The 17,434-nt window shown below is 43.5% G+C and overlaps 1 protein-coding gene across 2 annotated transcripts in view; it reads right to left on the bottom strand.

Moving 5' to 3' along the window:
- Positions 1 to 14,884, bottom strand: part of LOC146377409 (nuclear factor of activated T-cells, cytoplasmic 1-like) — a 60,503-nt gene extending 45,619 nt beyond the window's left edge. Inside the window, exons 1-3 of one of the 2 annotated variants that reach the window (XM_084944196.1) lie at positions 14,202 to 14,884; positions 9,322 to 10,423; positions 7,284 to 7,443 (exon numbers count right to left, since the gene is read on the bottom strand). In XM_084944196.1, the coding sequence (XP_084800322.1) occupies positions 7,284 to 7,443; positions 9,322 to 10,423; positions 14,202 to 14,322 (1,383 nt within the window). In that variant the 5' untranslated portion in view covers positions 14,323 to 14,884. Of the gene's footprint in view, positions 1 to 7,283; positions 7,444 to 9,321; positions 10,424 to 12,203; positions 13,529 to 14,201 lie in introns of those variants that run through there. The other variant, XM_084944197.1, reaches the window with a different exon arrangement.
- Between the last annotated feature and the right edge of the window lie 2,550 nt (positions 14,885 to 17,434).

The raw sequence follows: 17,434 nt of genomic DNA, 5'->3' as shown, positions 1-17,434 counted from the left end.
AAGCCGCTGAATCCATCTGGTATACATAAAACCCCAAAAAGCCTAACTTCTGATCGGGTGGACCTCCACAGATCCACCCAGGTGGCTACTTGACCGCATGTGACGTTTACTGTGAGGGATCAGTTACTTAAGACCAAGGCTCAACAAGCCATGACCATCTGAAAAATCCCACAAATTGGTCAATTACTCCAGCGCACCGCTTCAGACCAATTTTGTTTGAGCTCCATCCGAGTGAAAACAGTGGTAACGTCAAATGGAATAAAAGACCCCTGTTGTTTATCTAACAGACTGAGTCATATAATGAAATGAAGACCACATGTAACCTATGACATAATCTGATTAATGGGTTTATAATTACCTTTGAGAGGGCAGGCAGGAATTGGGGGGGTGGGGGGTGGTGTAAAGAAGAGCAAGACTGGTATAAGACTGGAAAGTTATTCTGAACCTGATTGGGTGTCTGTGGAAATTAGTACCACAGGGTCATCGACACCCAAGGCCTTTGGTTTGAGAGCAGATTTGTCTGGATACAGTATCAAAAGTCATTTGGTCTCATAATAAAGACAAGGATTAAATGGCCTTGGTCGGCACTTGATGACAGCTCTGCTGGATGCAAGACAAGGCAGAGGATGTGCTCTTTGTGGTCTCTGTTACACAATTTTCATTATTAATTATCTTGAATAGGAATAGAATATGACCAGTAGAGTGAGTAGATTATATATCCATATGCTTCAATAACCTAAGCACCGGTGGTTATCTGGCTTGGTCTTTGATTCAGATATCGAGGGAGTGCAGAGGGAGTGGTAAGACTAAGGCTGTCATTCATCTCCAGTTCCAACCATCATATTTTTTCTCTTGAGCTCCCCATAGTGTCTCTAGCAGCTGTCTTGACCTGGAGCTAGTCACACATGCTAGTCATCAGTGAGTTAGGCCGAGGTCAGGAGCTTCTTGAAGTCTTGGCATCTCAAGGGACCACTTCATCTATAGAGTGATCTCACCGGCAGACGCTGTTCCCTTGTTATATTTTACTTATGGTGTCACCAGAAGTAATTATCCATAGCCACACATGCTACCAGTTACGGGCGCATTGAATCAGAGGAGGGCCACGGTGGAGCATGAGGTACAAATCTGAAACATCGGAGCGTTAAATTGCATGACGTTGCCTTGTGATTTAATAAAACGCTGGCAGTCGCACTACAAACCCGTGTCATCTGCGGCGATGGACTTCTTTGGATTTCTCTTTGACCTCCAAAACATTACCTCAGCCGCCACGTGGCGAGGGCCACAAAAGAAGCGAGAGGTAGAGGAGGTTCTCGCTCCTCTCATCCTGCTGTAGCGCACGGCAATGGCGGCGGCATCCTCGCTCAAAAGGAGGAAGTGATTAATGAGGTCAGGTAGTCCTCGTGGTGACGCTGCTCTTCCCAGCAGCAAACGAAGGCAGCGTGATCCCCCCTGAGCGACCTCACTCAATTCCTTTACCATATGTGCTCCCCTGACCCTCTTGCTACAGTCTCCCCCCATCCCACTCCTTCACCTCTGCTAAACTCCTGCGATGCTCCCTCAACTGCACGCCACACGCACAGTGAAAAATTCACTTCTTCATTTTATTCTCAAAGTGGGAATTAAGACAGGGGGAGTCAAGACTGTGTAGACAGAACTTAAACACCTGCGACCTCAGCTTTGCATTTGTGTCTGACGCTGTCTGTGAGAGAGACACTAATTTTGACCAGATGAGCTTCTTCTTGCTGTAAAATATGGCCTATCGGGCTGAACGCTCACTATATGTTTATTTTGAGATCATTCACTGAAACCAGTCTTACATTGAGGCAGTTGTTCCCGGTGCCAGCTTTTGCCACTGTGTCAGCTTGTTGTATGAAACGATTTCTGAGAGCCGACGCTCAAGTAAAACATCGCGACCATGGCAGCTGAGGCATTAATTGCATAATAGTGTGCAGCTGTATTGTCTAGGTCAGTTGTGATGATAAATAGAGAAGAGGAGGGCACATTCTGGGTGCTCACCGCCATTCAGCTCCCATCTGCCTTTGAGTCTTCTCAGCTCCATCAGCAATACAGAAAGCTTTAGTCCTTGGGAGACAGCCCCAGTTTTTTCCTTTTCTTTCTTCCCCCCCATTTTCTTATTTGCTTCACTCAATGAAAGTCACATGTGATCAAATAGCGACAGAGGGTGTTTTTATTCCAATAAATATAATGTATTTTTCACAGTGGATTTTATCCTTCAGCTTCTTTAGTAAAAGTGACATTCTTAATGCTGCTGCAACCATTCAAAGTGGGGATTTGAACATTTAAAGTTTAATAATGACTTGGTGGTAAATTAGATTTGTCTGGCTTGGCTAGAAATTGAGTGTGAATACACTTCACAGGCCCCGCAGCGAAGGCTGCCTTCTATCCCTCTGCGATGATTTCATCACCGCCTGGAGAAATGTCATGACTTGTAGAAGTCCACGTGGCGCAGAGAATCGGGGGGGAGAGGGAGAAGACAACTGGAAGCAGCAGAGGAGGGGTTGAGGGGGGAGGAGAACTACAACAGCAGATGCAGGTTTTTTCCCATTATCACGCTCTCCTCTCTGTCAAGTGCTGACACACTCACACCAGCCAGCCTTTGCTGTACCCAATTAGACGTACACTCATCCACGCTGTCTCTCCTTCCAGACTTTACTCCATCGCCCCCCTGACCCTCTAATGTCTCCCGTGTCTCATATTGAATGCATAACGCAACATATGCAATCCTTTAATGTGCACTGTTTCCATGGCTTCACATGCTGCAACTTTTATAAGCAACCAAACAGCTATATCCTTTAAAGTTTTTTTTTTTTTTTACTAATACTTCGAGTATTAAGGGTGTAGCTTTGAGCACAGGCCCATGTCTAGACTACTAAAGGTCCAAATTTTATGTCAAATAACATTGTTTTAAATTTTGATTTTATCAGCCATTCATAAGACCCATCATTAAAGCCTACAGAAAATTTGTGTAGGATGATGCACAGATCACTGCTATGCCCCTAAGTAGCCAGATTACCCACTCTTATCTTACCTCATAAATCTGCGGTTTGGTTGTCACCTCAAACCAGTGAAAACGATGTACACATCCCTCAACTTTTTCCACTTGTTATTAACTTGTAATTAGTGGCAGCCCAATACCAGTGTAAGGGAAGCCCCGCATATGGAGAACCACAATTTGAGAGTGGCATAAATGCCCCTTTGGGCAGCAAATAATAGCCTTGACTAAGCTCTAACAGCACTACAGGGTACACCAATCCTTTTGAATATCAAACATAAGGCGGCGGTAGATTTAATGAGCAATTAGCAGCTACAGTATGGAGTGCTGTAGATCAGGGTGTTCTTCTTTTGAGACATTACGCAGCCAGCAAGGACCAGATCCCAAGGTGAAACCGCACATGCGAAAAACCCGAGCACGTGTTTGCTTAAGTCTTTCATGTCATCATGGCGGAAATATACTGCAAATTTGATGTGCATTACATAAAGTTGCAGAGGAAGAGAGATGAGTATTAAGTCACGCACACGTTAATAGGGATGATGGCCACATCCTGAAATTACAACATGTGTGTTACTGCTTTAAACTTAATGAGAAAGTGCATGTATGTGTGTGGGGGGTGAAAGCCCTACAGGCCAGTGATTATCCTATATGAATTAGCCATAAGCAATTCTGTTCTGTGTGCTGCAGGACAGGTTTAATTCTCCACAGGTGTTGTTTGCTGTTACCAAGGGCCTGGCGGATGCCTGTTTTCCTGTCTGTGGTTGAACTTGAAAGCTGTTGCAACATCTTGATCTGAACTAATGTTAGATCGTTCACTCTATTGTCAATGAAAACTTTACAATTGCAGTTGTCTTTTTTGAATGGTCTGCTCAGTTAAAAGAAGAAACAAACAACCAAATAAATCAGTGTTGTGGTTATATTTTAAGTAAAGGTAGACCAGGTTGTTGGTTTTTCCTGAGCACGGCTTCAGACATTAAACACAGCTGTGGTAAGCAAGGGGGAGAGTCTGGAAGAGTGTGAGAGGAACTGTTAGAGTACCCCAGATCCCCTTAATGGTGTTGTGGTCTGATGCAGTAAGTAAAGTGGAAAAGCAGCAGCGGGGGTCACAGAGTGGACCGGTGATGAGAGAGGGGGTTAAAAGGCTGGAGATGCAGAGGAGAGGAGGTAGGGTTGGAGTCTGACTTCAGAATAGATGACCTTGATTTGGAATGGAAATTGATGAGACGAGTTGGTGCAAATGGTGAAAGGCTAGGGAGTCATGGTAAGCCAGGATTTTCATTGGCGTATGACTGGAGCAAAGACCTTCCATTCTCTGTGCAACCACCCATCACGTAAACACCTCTGTGTGTCAAGGAAAAACAAGACAGCAGTAAATGTGCACACGAGCGTCTTGGTTTCACTGTATATTAGCCGCTCTCTCTACGGAGTACTTTGTCAGTGTGGAACCTGGTAATCCCTGTATGTTTTTCATCATCTTGCTGTTTTCTTTTTTTTGGGTGGAGGGTTCATCCAGAACTGCTTCCCAACACACATGTCACGATTGCTCATAGCACGTGTGTCTGATCATCCATGACCTAAAAAAACAATAGATCTGTGGATGGCTGGGTTTTAACCGAGGTAGGCCTGCTGGTGTGGATTTGGGAGATGGTTGAAGGATGAACGGTTCACAGGGAGTGACAGCCTCGGGCCCACCAGGGAGGCAGAGAGGCACCGGTGCATGGAAAGAGGAGGTGGCCTCTGATGGGTACTGACTCCCGTGCACCACTGTCATGCTTAGCCAACCTCAGGGCTACTCAGGTCCTAATCAGCAGGATACAGAGCATCTCTTGGGGCAGGCAAGCCAAGCCACAGCTGCCTGGTGACTCCCTCTGCCCCTTCTCTTTCCTTCTCTCCAGTCTCAAGAATCATGAAGAACACACACACACACACACACACACACACTGCCTTAGCTTCTTCCTACACTCGTGCCCTTGTGTCATTATTGACTCATTCTCCTTGACTGCACTTCACCCATCCAATGCCTGCCACTCATTACCTCAGGGCACTGGGGACTACACCACGCGCCCTATCCTCCGAGATTGTAACAACACAATTTCTTCACATCACCACAACAAAGACAAAGGTGCCTAGGAGTAAAAAAGTCAGGTTTTCAAAAAAAAAAAAAAAAAAAAATACCACATTTTTCTTCTATCCTTTACCCTCCAGCATGTACACATGATTGCCTAATCCTCATAGATTTATCTTCCTGCCAACTGCCATGCTCGGAGTGGTTTCCACTGTTATGAAACCCTCAAGATATCCCAATTGACTGCACAGGCAATATTAGGGTCATAAATCACTCCTCACCAAGAAAAGAAAATGTGAGGTATGTGAGCAAGCAAGCAGGTGTGATGGAAAAGCATCTGTCATCGTATTTTCATCTAATATTTGGTCAGGGCGCTCAGCGAGGGTTGGGAATATCCTCAGAATGTTGGCGCTAAATGGATGATTTTAAATAACAGAATCAAATCATGAGTGTGAATATTGACAGGGCCACATGTAAAGACACTCAGGAGTGTTGTTTATGAGTTCCTATTCGGCCCCCGAGAGAGAGCAAGTCAGAAATTGTTGTGACCTAAAATCAAAACGAGCCTGAGTCTGCTGGGCCTCTTACTGTAGCACAGTGAACTGTGAGGGGTAAAGTGTTGATTCACCTGCATGTTGATATTCAAAGGCTTGTAAAGAAGGGGAATAATTACCTGTATTTACAGAAAAAACCTGCAGGTTGACAGGCGTCTTTATAACACAACATTGGCCAACAGCTGTCAAATGCATTTGACATTGTGCAGACCAGGGTGTGCTGACAACATCTATTTACAAAATAGCTGCGGCGCTAACAACATTTAAAGCTAAGGATGGACCACCAATTAAACTTTATAGTTCCAGGAACTTTTTTGTGTGTTTTTTTAGGCTTGCAGAGTCTAGCTGCATGGAAAGCAGGTTATCTGCCATCTAAAACCATTCAATCCCTTCTCTGACAGAGCCAGCAAATATTCATATAGTTAGTAGGATAGATATAGTTTAAATGCAAATAAGCTGCTTCAAAGACAAGTTTACCTTAAGGACATGCACACACGACTAAATCCCCACCTTGTGTAAACTGAGATGTCAGCACAGCGTGATGACAGCGGAGCTGAGAAAGGAGCTCTGTGCTGTGCCGCTGGTGAGACTGACGTGTGCTCCTTAAGTGTTTGCCAAATACAATAGCGAGGGGCGATGGTTCTCCTCCAGTCAGCATGCACTGCTGCTGGTCAGAGTGACTTATTACAGCAGCAGATTCACTGTCAGCTTTAGGGAACATTTAAAAACGCAGCATACAAGAAAATGCTGAGATATACAGCCTGCAGTGTGCAAGTGCTGCACAGCTGCTGTCAGAAGTTACAAGAAAGGCCTGCATTTTTTTAAGCTAGCTGACTAGAGAGACAAATTTAATTTTTTTTTATCTCTGTGCATGTGGTTTGTGTGTAGAATAGAGTGACCTCATCTGTAATGCCATTTTATAATCTTTGGTTGTGTAATGACATATAAAATGATCTGTAAGTGCAGAAGCTCCATCCATCTGCTCTTCAAAGCAGCAAATGGGAGGTAAGAGAGCTCAAAAGCAGAGGGAAGTTAGCTAAAACAGCTTGATGCATATACTGAGTAAACTGGGGGGCTGTACCAGGGTTCACTGCCTGTGAATCTTGCAAATCCATTTTAGTAGTGTCTAGAGCTGAAAGTCATCATAATAGATCCATTTTAATCTTAACAGATAGAGGCACTGTGCTCAAATCACACTCATCATTCCAATATTTGGAATCTGATTTGCCAAAAACAGCATTAAAAGATTACTGTAGCTAATCATTTCTGGATGGTTTGAGCAGCAGTCGCATACAGTAGTTTGTATTTAAACACAGTCTAACCAACCAAATCTGATTTCGTCGAGAGAAAAACAAAAAAAAAAGCAAACGAACATCAACGTTGTGACTAATGAAAGAAATGTCAGGGCTGTGTTGACTTTGCTCTGTGACTACATGCTGTCATAAAATAAGCAACAGCCAGACGTTCATGTCACCAGATTGCCGTTGGATAGAAAACTGCTGTTAATCAGCATGCACTTGTTACCTCTCATGCTGTAATGACAGCAAATTATTGCACAGTCTAAAACTACAAAGCTAACTTTGTCTCTGGGTAAATACAAAAGTGCACAGCAGCAGCATTTGTTGTTTGAACATTAGTGCTGGCAGCATACCTGTACCACAGGGTGTCCTCCAGACAAGGCCTTCACGGCTCCTCGGCTCCCCTCAGTCTCATAATGGGCCCTGTGGTGGGACTTTGGCTGCACTTCTATCTGTAGGTTGTAAGGGCCGGAGCAGGATGGAAGCTGCCAGTCAAGTGCTGGCAAAGATGGGCTGTAATTACATGACACATTGATTGTTATTAGGTGAGAATAACACTATGTATCATTCCCACCTTTCAACAGGATAGTGAATTCACATTTACACGGTCCAAAGATTTTGCCTTTCTGGGCTAAAACCCCCAGTGTCTGGCTTTTTCTCTCCTGAAAGAACAGTGAGTTATACGTTTCCACTTTGCTTGGAACAAATAAATGAAGACATATGGCAAATGATTGTCTTTTTATGTACATTCTGTTTTCTCTATTTTGGTTTTCATCTAATTTGCCAAAGTATGAACTACCATATTTTTTTTTCCTCCAAGGATCCAGAAGTCTGACTCTAAACTAAACTTGCTTTAAATTAGCCTGAAATTGAGACACTTTGTTGTAATCCAACTGGCTTGAGCCCTCTCCATTTCATCATGGTCTCTAATCTAATCAATTGAAGTCATCCCCCGACTGCGTGTAATTCCTTGGGTCTGGGTAATAATTAGTGGCCCCTGCTTTCCCCCCTTTTTTTTTCTTTTTGTGAAAAATAAATGAGAGACAAATGTGCCCCGGTTAGAGCGCAGCATGTTTTGCATTATGGTGTGGCAGGTGGAAAAAGACGCAGCGAGTTAAGAAAGTGACAGTGGGAGGAAAGACAGTTCTGGGGCACAAAAACAAATCTCTCACCGCCTGGCAGTCAGGCAGCTTTTTTAACACACACACACACACACACACATATATATGTATGTATATATAATTCAATTTTAAATTGATAACTGTAAAATTCTAAAATACAAAAAACTTGGTGTTGAAGACAGTGGTGTTATGGAACAAGGTCAGCCACACACCTTGCCTGGGAGCATGATATCTCTTTCTCAGAGCTACAGCTGGCCTCCCTCAACATCATTGTTCTCCTGATGGGGAGTCAAAGCTTCCCATGTGAACACCGTGGAAATATCTAAACCAAAGCAAACATGTGCAAGACAATATTTCTCTTTGCCGGATGCCTGGTAAACGCAAACCCCTGACCTGAAGAGTGGCTCGACTGAAACCAATCTCTGGCATCTTTGTGGAACTTGCGGGCTGTTTGTTGACCCAAAATGAACTGATTTCCCCCCGCAGGACTTTATCTGCCTATTCAGTGCATGACATCACTTTAGCTACACAGAGAAAAGATGGGCCGATGGCGCGACAAACCAGTGGAGCGCGCCGGCTGATTAACTCACAGGCTGCTTCCCCTTCAGCCAGCCCTGTCACCATTGCTTCCTGTTGCTCAGTATCTTAATCAAACACTTGATTTCCGACAGGAAAGTGTGTTATTGGCTTAAGGGGGGGGGTGAGAAAATGCCACAAGGGAACAAAAAGAAAAAAAACCCCGCTTTGCTCAATTGACAAAAATCAATACTATTGTTCAGTGCAAGAGTCTATTTGTCTGAGTGTGTGCATGTGTGACTGTATTCGTTGTTATATTTGTGTGAGGGTTGCGATGGCAACGGCAGGCACATGCATGCTGGGCAACTCCTCAATGTGAAATACGATTTATGAAATAGTTCTGATCTTCAAAGGGAACTCCTTTGGAAGTGAAGGGCATGTAAATTGGAATCTCTGCCTTTTGAAGATTGAAAACTAAAACCATCTTGTCCTCACAATGAATAAAAAACATTATAAATGTGGGGAAAAAGAGAACAATGGAGAAATGGAATTGATGAAATGTGATGAATTGTAATATGTAGAAAATCCTGACCCTCAGACCAAGCGTTAGGATCATAATTCTGTCTTAAGTAGAGACATGTAGACAATTTTCTTTTGGCAAAATTGCTGGCTATTTCAATTTCTGAACATTTAGACTGTACTTGATAGAGAATTACTAAATTTATTTGAGACAGCAGGAGCTGGTTCAGCCTACCTGAGGTAAGGCTTGGGTTTAGACCAGGAGTATGGGTGCTGAGGCACATCCAGGAACCCCCCACAGTAGCTCTCCTTCTTGAGGGCCAGACGGGAGGGGTAGTCCTCGTGGCAGAGCTCTCCATCAGGACCAAGCTCCTCGCCTCCAGGTTCCACCTTCAGACTCATGGAGGCTGAGTGGTCCAGCATCGTCTTCCGCGTCTTGACTGGGATTCCCTCCCCCATGTCTACCACCCCATCTGTGGTTAGAGCATTGATTGCAGCCACGATGGCAGAGTTGGTGTACTGGTTGGTGTTGGCAAGCCAGTTATCATCCGTAACGCTGACCCTGGGGGAGCCATGTGGAGAGGGTGTCGCTGACTGGTTGGGTGAGCAGGGCGTTTGATGGTAGGAGGTGCCGTTGAAGCTGTACTTTCTCTTCCCCATGCTGCCACCGCTGCCTCCACCGCCTCCACCGCCTCCACTGTAGGAAGGGGAGTTTGGTCTAGAGCCACGAGGTTGTGCCGGCCAGCCTTCCTCAGCCACGGCTCCAATTTGAGGGGAGGTGGATGGTGAATTGTGAGGGGACCCTGCGGGGCCACTGGCATGTGGGCATGACAGAAGCATGGATGATCCTCGGGGAGAAACACAGGGAGACTGCCAGGGGGAGTTCTGCGGGGAGTTGTCGTAGTTATAGAACCCTGACTCATAGGATGACGCCTCAGAGTTGCAGCTGCGTGACGAAATGCTGCTGGCAGGGCTGAGGCAGCTGGGATCACGGTACCCCTCTGCATTGGGGAGTGTCAGTGTGACAATGGAGTTGACCCCCCGTTTGACGATGTGGTCCTCACTGCTGCTCTCTTCAACCTCATCCTCAGGGTACTGGCTGTAGGCAGTGATCTCAATGCGGGGGCTTTCCAGGGCTGGAGCACCATTGGGTCTCAAGCTGTGCGGCAGATAATAACCTGATGCTGCATGATTGTCACTGCTGTATCCCGTCTGGTGGCAAGAGGAAACTGAGATGACTGGACTGGACTGTAAGGTATGGTACTGACTGGCCAGACAGGGGCTGCCCATACCCAGAGGAAGAGACAGGCTGACGTTTGGTGTGTAGCTGTATGCATCTGAAAAATAAGAAGTATATTTAAGAAACAGAGAATCACAAATATGTGTTACTTTCCAGAGCAAAGTTCAGAATGTAAAAAAATGATATTCCCATACAACTAAATTGCATTTTTAAAACAAGCATAGCATTAGTTCTGGCAGGCCTTGGAGTGAAGCTCAGTGGTCTCAAAGCCAAACAGCCCATATCAGAGGATAGCTAAGTTAATTCCCATCTTATTGGGAAATCTCAAATAGAACATGTTATTTAAACTACCTCATCTTGCATAAAGTTGCAGCTGCCTGTGAAGTCACTTTGCAAAGCCACCTCTGCCTCAGCTCCTCCATTTCAGTCTATACAATCTATTTCTGATGTATTCATGCTCCCTGCTGCTGTTGTCACTGTTTTTAGGCTTTCCGTGTTTGTTCCTCCCAGAGGTTTCTTCCTCTAAAGGGGGAGTTTTTCCTTCCCACTGTCGCCGATTGCTTGCTCAAAGGAGTTTGTCTGATTGTTGGCATTTCTCTTTATTATTGCAGAGTCTTTACTTTATGATATTAAAAGCTTTGAGGTGACTGTTGTTTTGATTTGGTGCTATACAAATAAAATTGAATTGAATTGAATTTGTCATGTTTTGCAATGTTAACCAGTCTTCTGAAATACCACAGGGATAAATGCAAAACTTCTTGGTAAAAAATAAACTGAGAAAACATGTTGAAGAAAAAAATTTATTTGTGAAACACACTATGACTAAACATAATTTTGGAGAAAACTATAGCCTAACTGTGAGGGAATGTAATTTCTAGAACTGGTCACATTTAAGAACAATACCCCTACACAAATCTCCCCAGTATGTTTTTCAGATTCTGACTAGCCCACTTCTTTATAAACATCTGGAGAAGCTTAGCAATCATCTCAAAGCGGTTACTGTATGAGGCTGCTGTGTAGTCGCAAGTCGAGCAGCCACTCTGTTTGTTTGATCAGTTCATCTAAGGCTTTATTTGGCACACCCTGCTGTCATATGTACTCTACAGGAATTCCTCCAGCAGCACTGATGGATGCTTTATTTGATTGATTGCATCACTCACTGAGTGAATTAGGCCCTCCCCTGTGGAAAACTGACAGCACTCTCGCATCGCTCTGAGCATGTGATTAAGTCAAGGAGAGTTTGCTTTTGCGCTACACACAGATACACCACCGGTACACACATAAACAGAGGACAAGTGCAGGCAGGTACACAAGGAAATCACGTCCAGTGCAACAATATAGAGCCCAGATAGCTTGGAAGGCAGGCATGCCTCTTCATTTAGCCTTGACACGGGTGGCTGCTGTGTCAACAGTTGTAAACCTCACGCCTGCCTTTTATTGATAATGTCAATGAGGGTAAAAATAGCTACAGAAATAAAACCATTCAGTCTGAAACCCAGCAAAGGGCATTCCCCTCTCTGAACCATACGATATTTGTTAACCACAATACTGCGTATCACATGAAATGACAGATCTGTCACATAACATAAAATATGTGGGTAGGCAAGGTAAAATTAGCTTATGAGAGTCTATTTTCAGAGGTAGTAACACTATGTGCGCAGGACATGTTTAATATTCCAGGAGATGCGCATGTATTGTGACAAAAACCCAAACTAAATTGAAGTCCTCCTTTTGAAAACTATAAGACACATTTATTCACTAAACCTACAGACTTGGAAAAGTTACTTTTTATACGGGGTTAGAAGAGGCTAAATGTCAAACCCCTTTAGAGCCTATTTCACAGAATTACAATGTGATAATAGCAGATCAGTACGCACCTTTCTCCCCTTCCTTCTGGACACCTTGGCTGTACTCAAAAATGTAGTTGAAATCAAACTCTTGCTCTTCATGCTGAAAACTCATTTCTGCACCACTCATCGTAGTCTTTCAAAGTAAGGGCGAGTGAGCATTCAGCTCAGTCTTCGCCGATGCTCTTTTTCTCTGGTTTGAACAGATGATAATCTCCTGCCCACTCTAGCCCTTGTGACACACCTCCTCAGTTCAGGCCTGACTGACTTTGCTTACAGTTGCGGCTGTTTTTTTTTTCCCCTTCCTTTTGAATGTGTGTGATCAGTGCACTGCGCTGCAGCACACTTCACTTCTTCTAACACCCACTCAAACACACTAGGGCTTTCACTCTTGTTTGCTGCATTATCTTGAAACTTGGCTTTTCCGGGTGACACGCATCACAACTGCCGAATAACAAAATTGGGAAAGCAGATCAGATTTTGTTGGGGTGAAGCGAGTAAAAGAGAAATCAAAATGAGTCACTAACAAGAGGCAGTGCCTCCCCGGTTGTTTGCAATGTGCTGAAAATGCAGTGCAAGCAGATTTAATTTGAAAACACAAATTATAGCGTGCTCTCTTTGCACTCCCCAATTTTTTTCCAATGATGCTATTGTGATCAAAACACATTCTCTCCCTACAACCAAACTAGCCTGACTAAAGAATGGACGGGTTTATCCGCAGGCATTGTGGTCTAGGCTGGGCTAAGAGTGACGGGACCTCATAGAGAGATAGGTGGTCGCCCACAAAAGTCATCTGCAGCCTCTGGAACTAAGAACTCTGGGGCCACTTATCGCACATGGCTGAGTATGAGCTATGGCAGAACACCAGCATGGTCTCTGTGTGTGTGTTTGTGTGTGTCTGTGTGCTCGCGTTTGAGTGTCTGCGTGTCTGAGTTTATGTGTGACACTAAAGCAGCCCTCGCCACACTGCTGGAGCTGTGTGTGGTTAAGCACGTCTCCTTGTCAAGCAAGCTACCCCAGCATCCCTGCATGCACAGATCACAGTGCTCCCTCTTACTCACAAACACATGTATTTACACACACATCTGTTACAAATTATAAAGCTTAGTATCAAGGGACTGAACTGAATAATAATACCGCCTGCACCCGTCCCTCTCTAACCTCAGAGACAAAATTAAATTCCTGAAATCCGCCAAAAGCCAGTGATATCACCACTATGAATTAAGGCTATAAGTGACTTGTGATCAGATTTTGCCCTCTCACTCTGAATCACGAAGCTATAAATAGAGAGTTTGCTTTTGATTGCATGGGAAAGCAAATAATATTTAGCAGCCTCTGGGCTATCTGACCCTGAACTTTAACATCTCACTTGGCTCATTTGGAGAAAAATTTCAATTTTTATTTATTTATTTTTTTTAAAAAAGGAAGTAAAGTAGAGAAATTGACATGAAGATCTTAACAAAGACTGCAGGTGACAGCAACAGTGTAACCCCCATCATATTTCACTGCACATAATGAGAAGCACCTGCAAAGATAGCTGGAGACACCTAATGGTGTGCATGTAAACTGAGCTTATCTGCTTCTTGTGTATTACTTGCGTGTTATTTTATGCGTTGTTTTTTTTAAAAAATAGAACAAGGGGAGGTAAATCGTGACACCATCAAAAAGGCCAAAACGTTTCTTTAGAATTTGATATTTTTAGCTTGTTATAATTAAACATATTTACCAAAACAAACGCTTAGACAATAATTTAAGACGTCTATAAATTTACAAACGTCTATTAACTATTTTAAGTTCTTAAAATATGAGGGTATAATGCAGAGACAGCTCTCAGTAATCTTATCTCACAGAAGGATTAACCCCGAGTTTGCCCTGATGCGCTCTCCATTTTTGCATTAACTGCAGCACCTGGTGTCAATACATCTTTAAATAAAAAAACAGCTAAAGCGAGGTAATACATATGTATACATATATGTATGTATATAGGGGTACAGTGCTGGTGATGCGCAGTCATGTAGGGTTCTTTACCTTCTTCTGCAGACTTCATATCGGCGGCGAGAGAAGTAAGTAACTGGAGTCCCCGCTCCTTGCCGGTTGCTGCTCCAAAGCTGAACTTGGAAGTGACGCTCAGGCAAAAGGTATCCTGCATTCAACAAGCGATGCGCAACTTTCACCGGCTGCGAGGCTGTAATGTGCAACGAGAGTATTCAAAACACCACTGATTCTCTAGACAAACCACTAAACAGGAGCATATTTCGCAAAAAGACTCGTTGGAAATCGAGTGTACAACTTTGAACCACACGGCGATGGACTGCGCACCAAAGGAAACGGGAGCAGGGGGTTAGGAGAGGCGCGCAGGTACGGCTGCTAAAGGGACGCTGGTTGAGGTGAGTTTTGCTCTCTTCGACCCAATGAAGGTTTTAAAGAATGTCCACAGGTCTGTGACGCAGAGCGGTTTGTCGGAGGGGCCGGCTCCGGTGCTTTTAAAGTTGGAAAACACCCTCCGTCCTCCCGTCAGTGCGCCGCCCATTGAGGGTTGACGCTGCCGGCTTTTGCAACCTCCTGGACCGCCTGATGATGTCTTTCATCCTGGGATCCCAGCGGAGGAGGTGGGAGGTGTGGTGTGTGTGTTTGTGTGCCTGCGTGTGTTTGTGTGTGTGTGTGAGAGAGTGAGAGAGAGAGTGAAAGAGAATGAAAGCCCACACACAAGGTTAACGTTGTGTCAACAAGAGGTCCGTTCTTCACATTTTTATGATAAAATTAGCCAACAAAACAATCGCAGCGAGTATTCATTTCCTTCAGCTGCTGGAGGCTCACATTGTTTTCGAGGGATTTCAGAAGTTTTCTTCTTCTTCTTACTTAAATCCCACTGTAGCCCCTCTTATCAGCAAACCACATTGGGTAGTTCTCCACTGTTATCTGTTATGACGACACACAGTCTTTGTCCCATGTTTTTCTATGGATAAACTTGCTTTACTTGTGAGATGTTACCTAAGTTTGGGTAGTGGAGTTGATGGGGGTATCCTACAGCAACAACAGATCATATTGTATATATATTCATATGATTATTATGGCCTTTCCCATTTACATTGGCAGTCAAGTTATTATCTACGTATTTCTCAGTAACCTGGTCACTGCTTAGTAGTCATTGTTTAAAAAATATATATTTTAAAAAAATTTTATTATAATTTTCCACATAGATAAATATTATAGTGCACCATTGATCCATACTATTTCCCATACTACTTTAAATTACATTCTTCTGAAATTATTACTCATTTTATAGGTACTGTATTTCATAGATGCTATGCAGAGAAGAACCATGTGGTAAATGTTGGGACATTTTTTATATAAAAACTACCAGAACTTAGCAAAGCAATTTACAGAGAGTTTACTGGGTAAATCACCTCTCATTAAAAAGCAGTGAAAGTTTTGTATTTAAATCACCACCATTAAATCACAGAATTCAGCAACAACAATGACGTTGTTGCTGAATTCTGTCACAGACTTTAGGTCAGTTATCTCTGACTTCCATGTCTTCTTAATCTCTAGTAATCAGGGGTTGCATTTAAATGAAATAATAGCCAGCAGAATTTCACTCTGGACACTACACGGGTATTTGTTCCAAAACTCCTTCAAATGACTTTGTAAGCACAACCCAGGTGTCCAGTTCAGTGTCTCTAATCATCTATGAAAGATGATGATGTCTTAGAGAAAGCTGGCAGATACAACCACCTGTTTGTCAAAGCAGTCACAAACTTAATTATGTATAACTTTAAAGCTTAAGCCTTAGACATTTCAATGTAAGCATCTAATCAATTGTAAAGACAAGGAGTGCATATAGGATAGTGATATCACTGTGTGTTGGTGCCATGGGCATGCTTAGCAATGCCTTGGATGAACTCTCCTCTAAGGTTTCTTTACTGATGGAGCAGGAAAAGTATGTTTTCCACAGTGTTTGTTGCATGTTTGACTTGATGTTGGTTTGTCTTCTTGTCCGTCAGCAACATTGTGCAAAAGCAACCGAACAGAATTCCATGAAACCTGATGAAGAGGTGGCACGTGGCAAAGGAAGAACCCATTAAATTTTAGTGAGACTCCAGATCAATTTCTATAAAACAGACAGGGCATTGGTCTTGGCATGAGGATGCACTCTACAAGAGTCTCTCTAGCTCCTTTTGAATTAGGTCCAGTTTTTTTTGTTTTTTTTTTAAAGACTCTGAATCTGAAAAGTAGCTGGCAAGCTTGAGGATGATCACACATAATCAGAAGCAGACTGTCTTTTGGGAGCGGGCAGGCATGGTGTGTGGACGCCGGGGGGGGGGGGGGGGGGGGGGGGGCATGTGTAAGCAGTCTGCACGAGGGGAAAGTAATAGTACGCTGTGTTTTCTTTGCCTGCAGTAGCTCTCTGGCCTCAGCTGCGGCTTGGCTGATGAGCATGTGTGAGCTCAAAGATGAAAAAGAAGAATCACATAGTTCGGGAGACGAATTATGATACAAACCAGCGGTAGGAACAAAACAAAAAAAAGGAGCTGCATAACTGATTGGCACTGTCAGCGGCATGGAGCTACGCAAGTTGTTGAACAGCTTTAAAGCGACTGTGGTGGGGCACAGTTCAGTGGCAGTCAACAGGCTTATCTTGATGGATTCCGTGATACTGAGTGAAGTGTCATTAACTGCAGTCTGTCAACAATAGTCAGAGTTAGTCAGAACATCAATAGTGACAGACAATATAGCCCTCGGGTTATTAGGCAGTCTATAAATCATGTTAAAAATCTCATGAATCTCATCATGTGTGCATTTATAGTAACTATACCTAATTAAGTATAAGTAAGTAACTTTCACTTTTTGGTAAATACTATTTCATGAGTTTGACTGTGTCTCTCTCAGCAGTGTAACCGATGCCCAGATTTAAGTACCCACTAGAGTTTAAGCATAAATGAGGTCAGATCTTTATATAATAAAGATCTATACTCGTTCTCTGTTCACTTGCCAAAATAAACCCTGTAGTTCTGCTTTTTTCAACAGAAGCTCAAATCCATATTTGTCACTGGGCTAAATAAGTTTGCAGAGTGTTTAAACTTTGTCTATTAATGCTACCATGTCAAAAAAGGAGTACTCAATCTAGAAAACATTTGAAGAAGTTGCCTTCACTTTGCATTTTCTTTGGAAAAGTACGATTATACATTATAGAGTTGCTACATCTGGCCCTGCAACACTGCACGCACTGAGCAGCCGCAACAGGTCTGCAGAGAGCATTA

Source organism: Perissodus microlepis, chromosome 11 (assembly GCF_051167445.1).
Source record: "Perissodus microlepis isolate ML-2025 ecotype Zambia chromosome 11, ASM5116744v1, whole genome shotgun sequence".
In the NCBI taxonomy this organism is placed as follows: domain Eukaryota; kingdom Metazoa; phylum Chordata; class Actinopteri; order Cichliformes; family Cichlidae; genus Perissodus; species Perissodus microlepis.
This window is presented reverse-complemented; position numbering and strand designations above follow the sequence as displayed.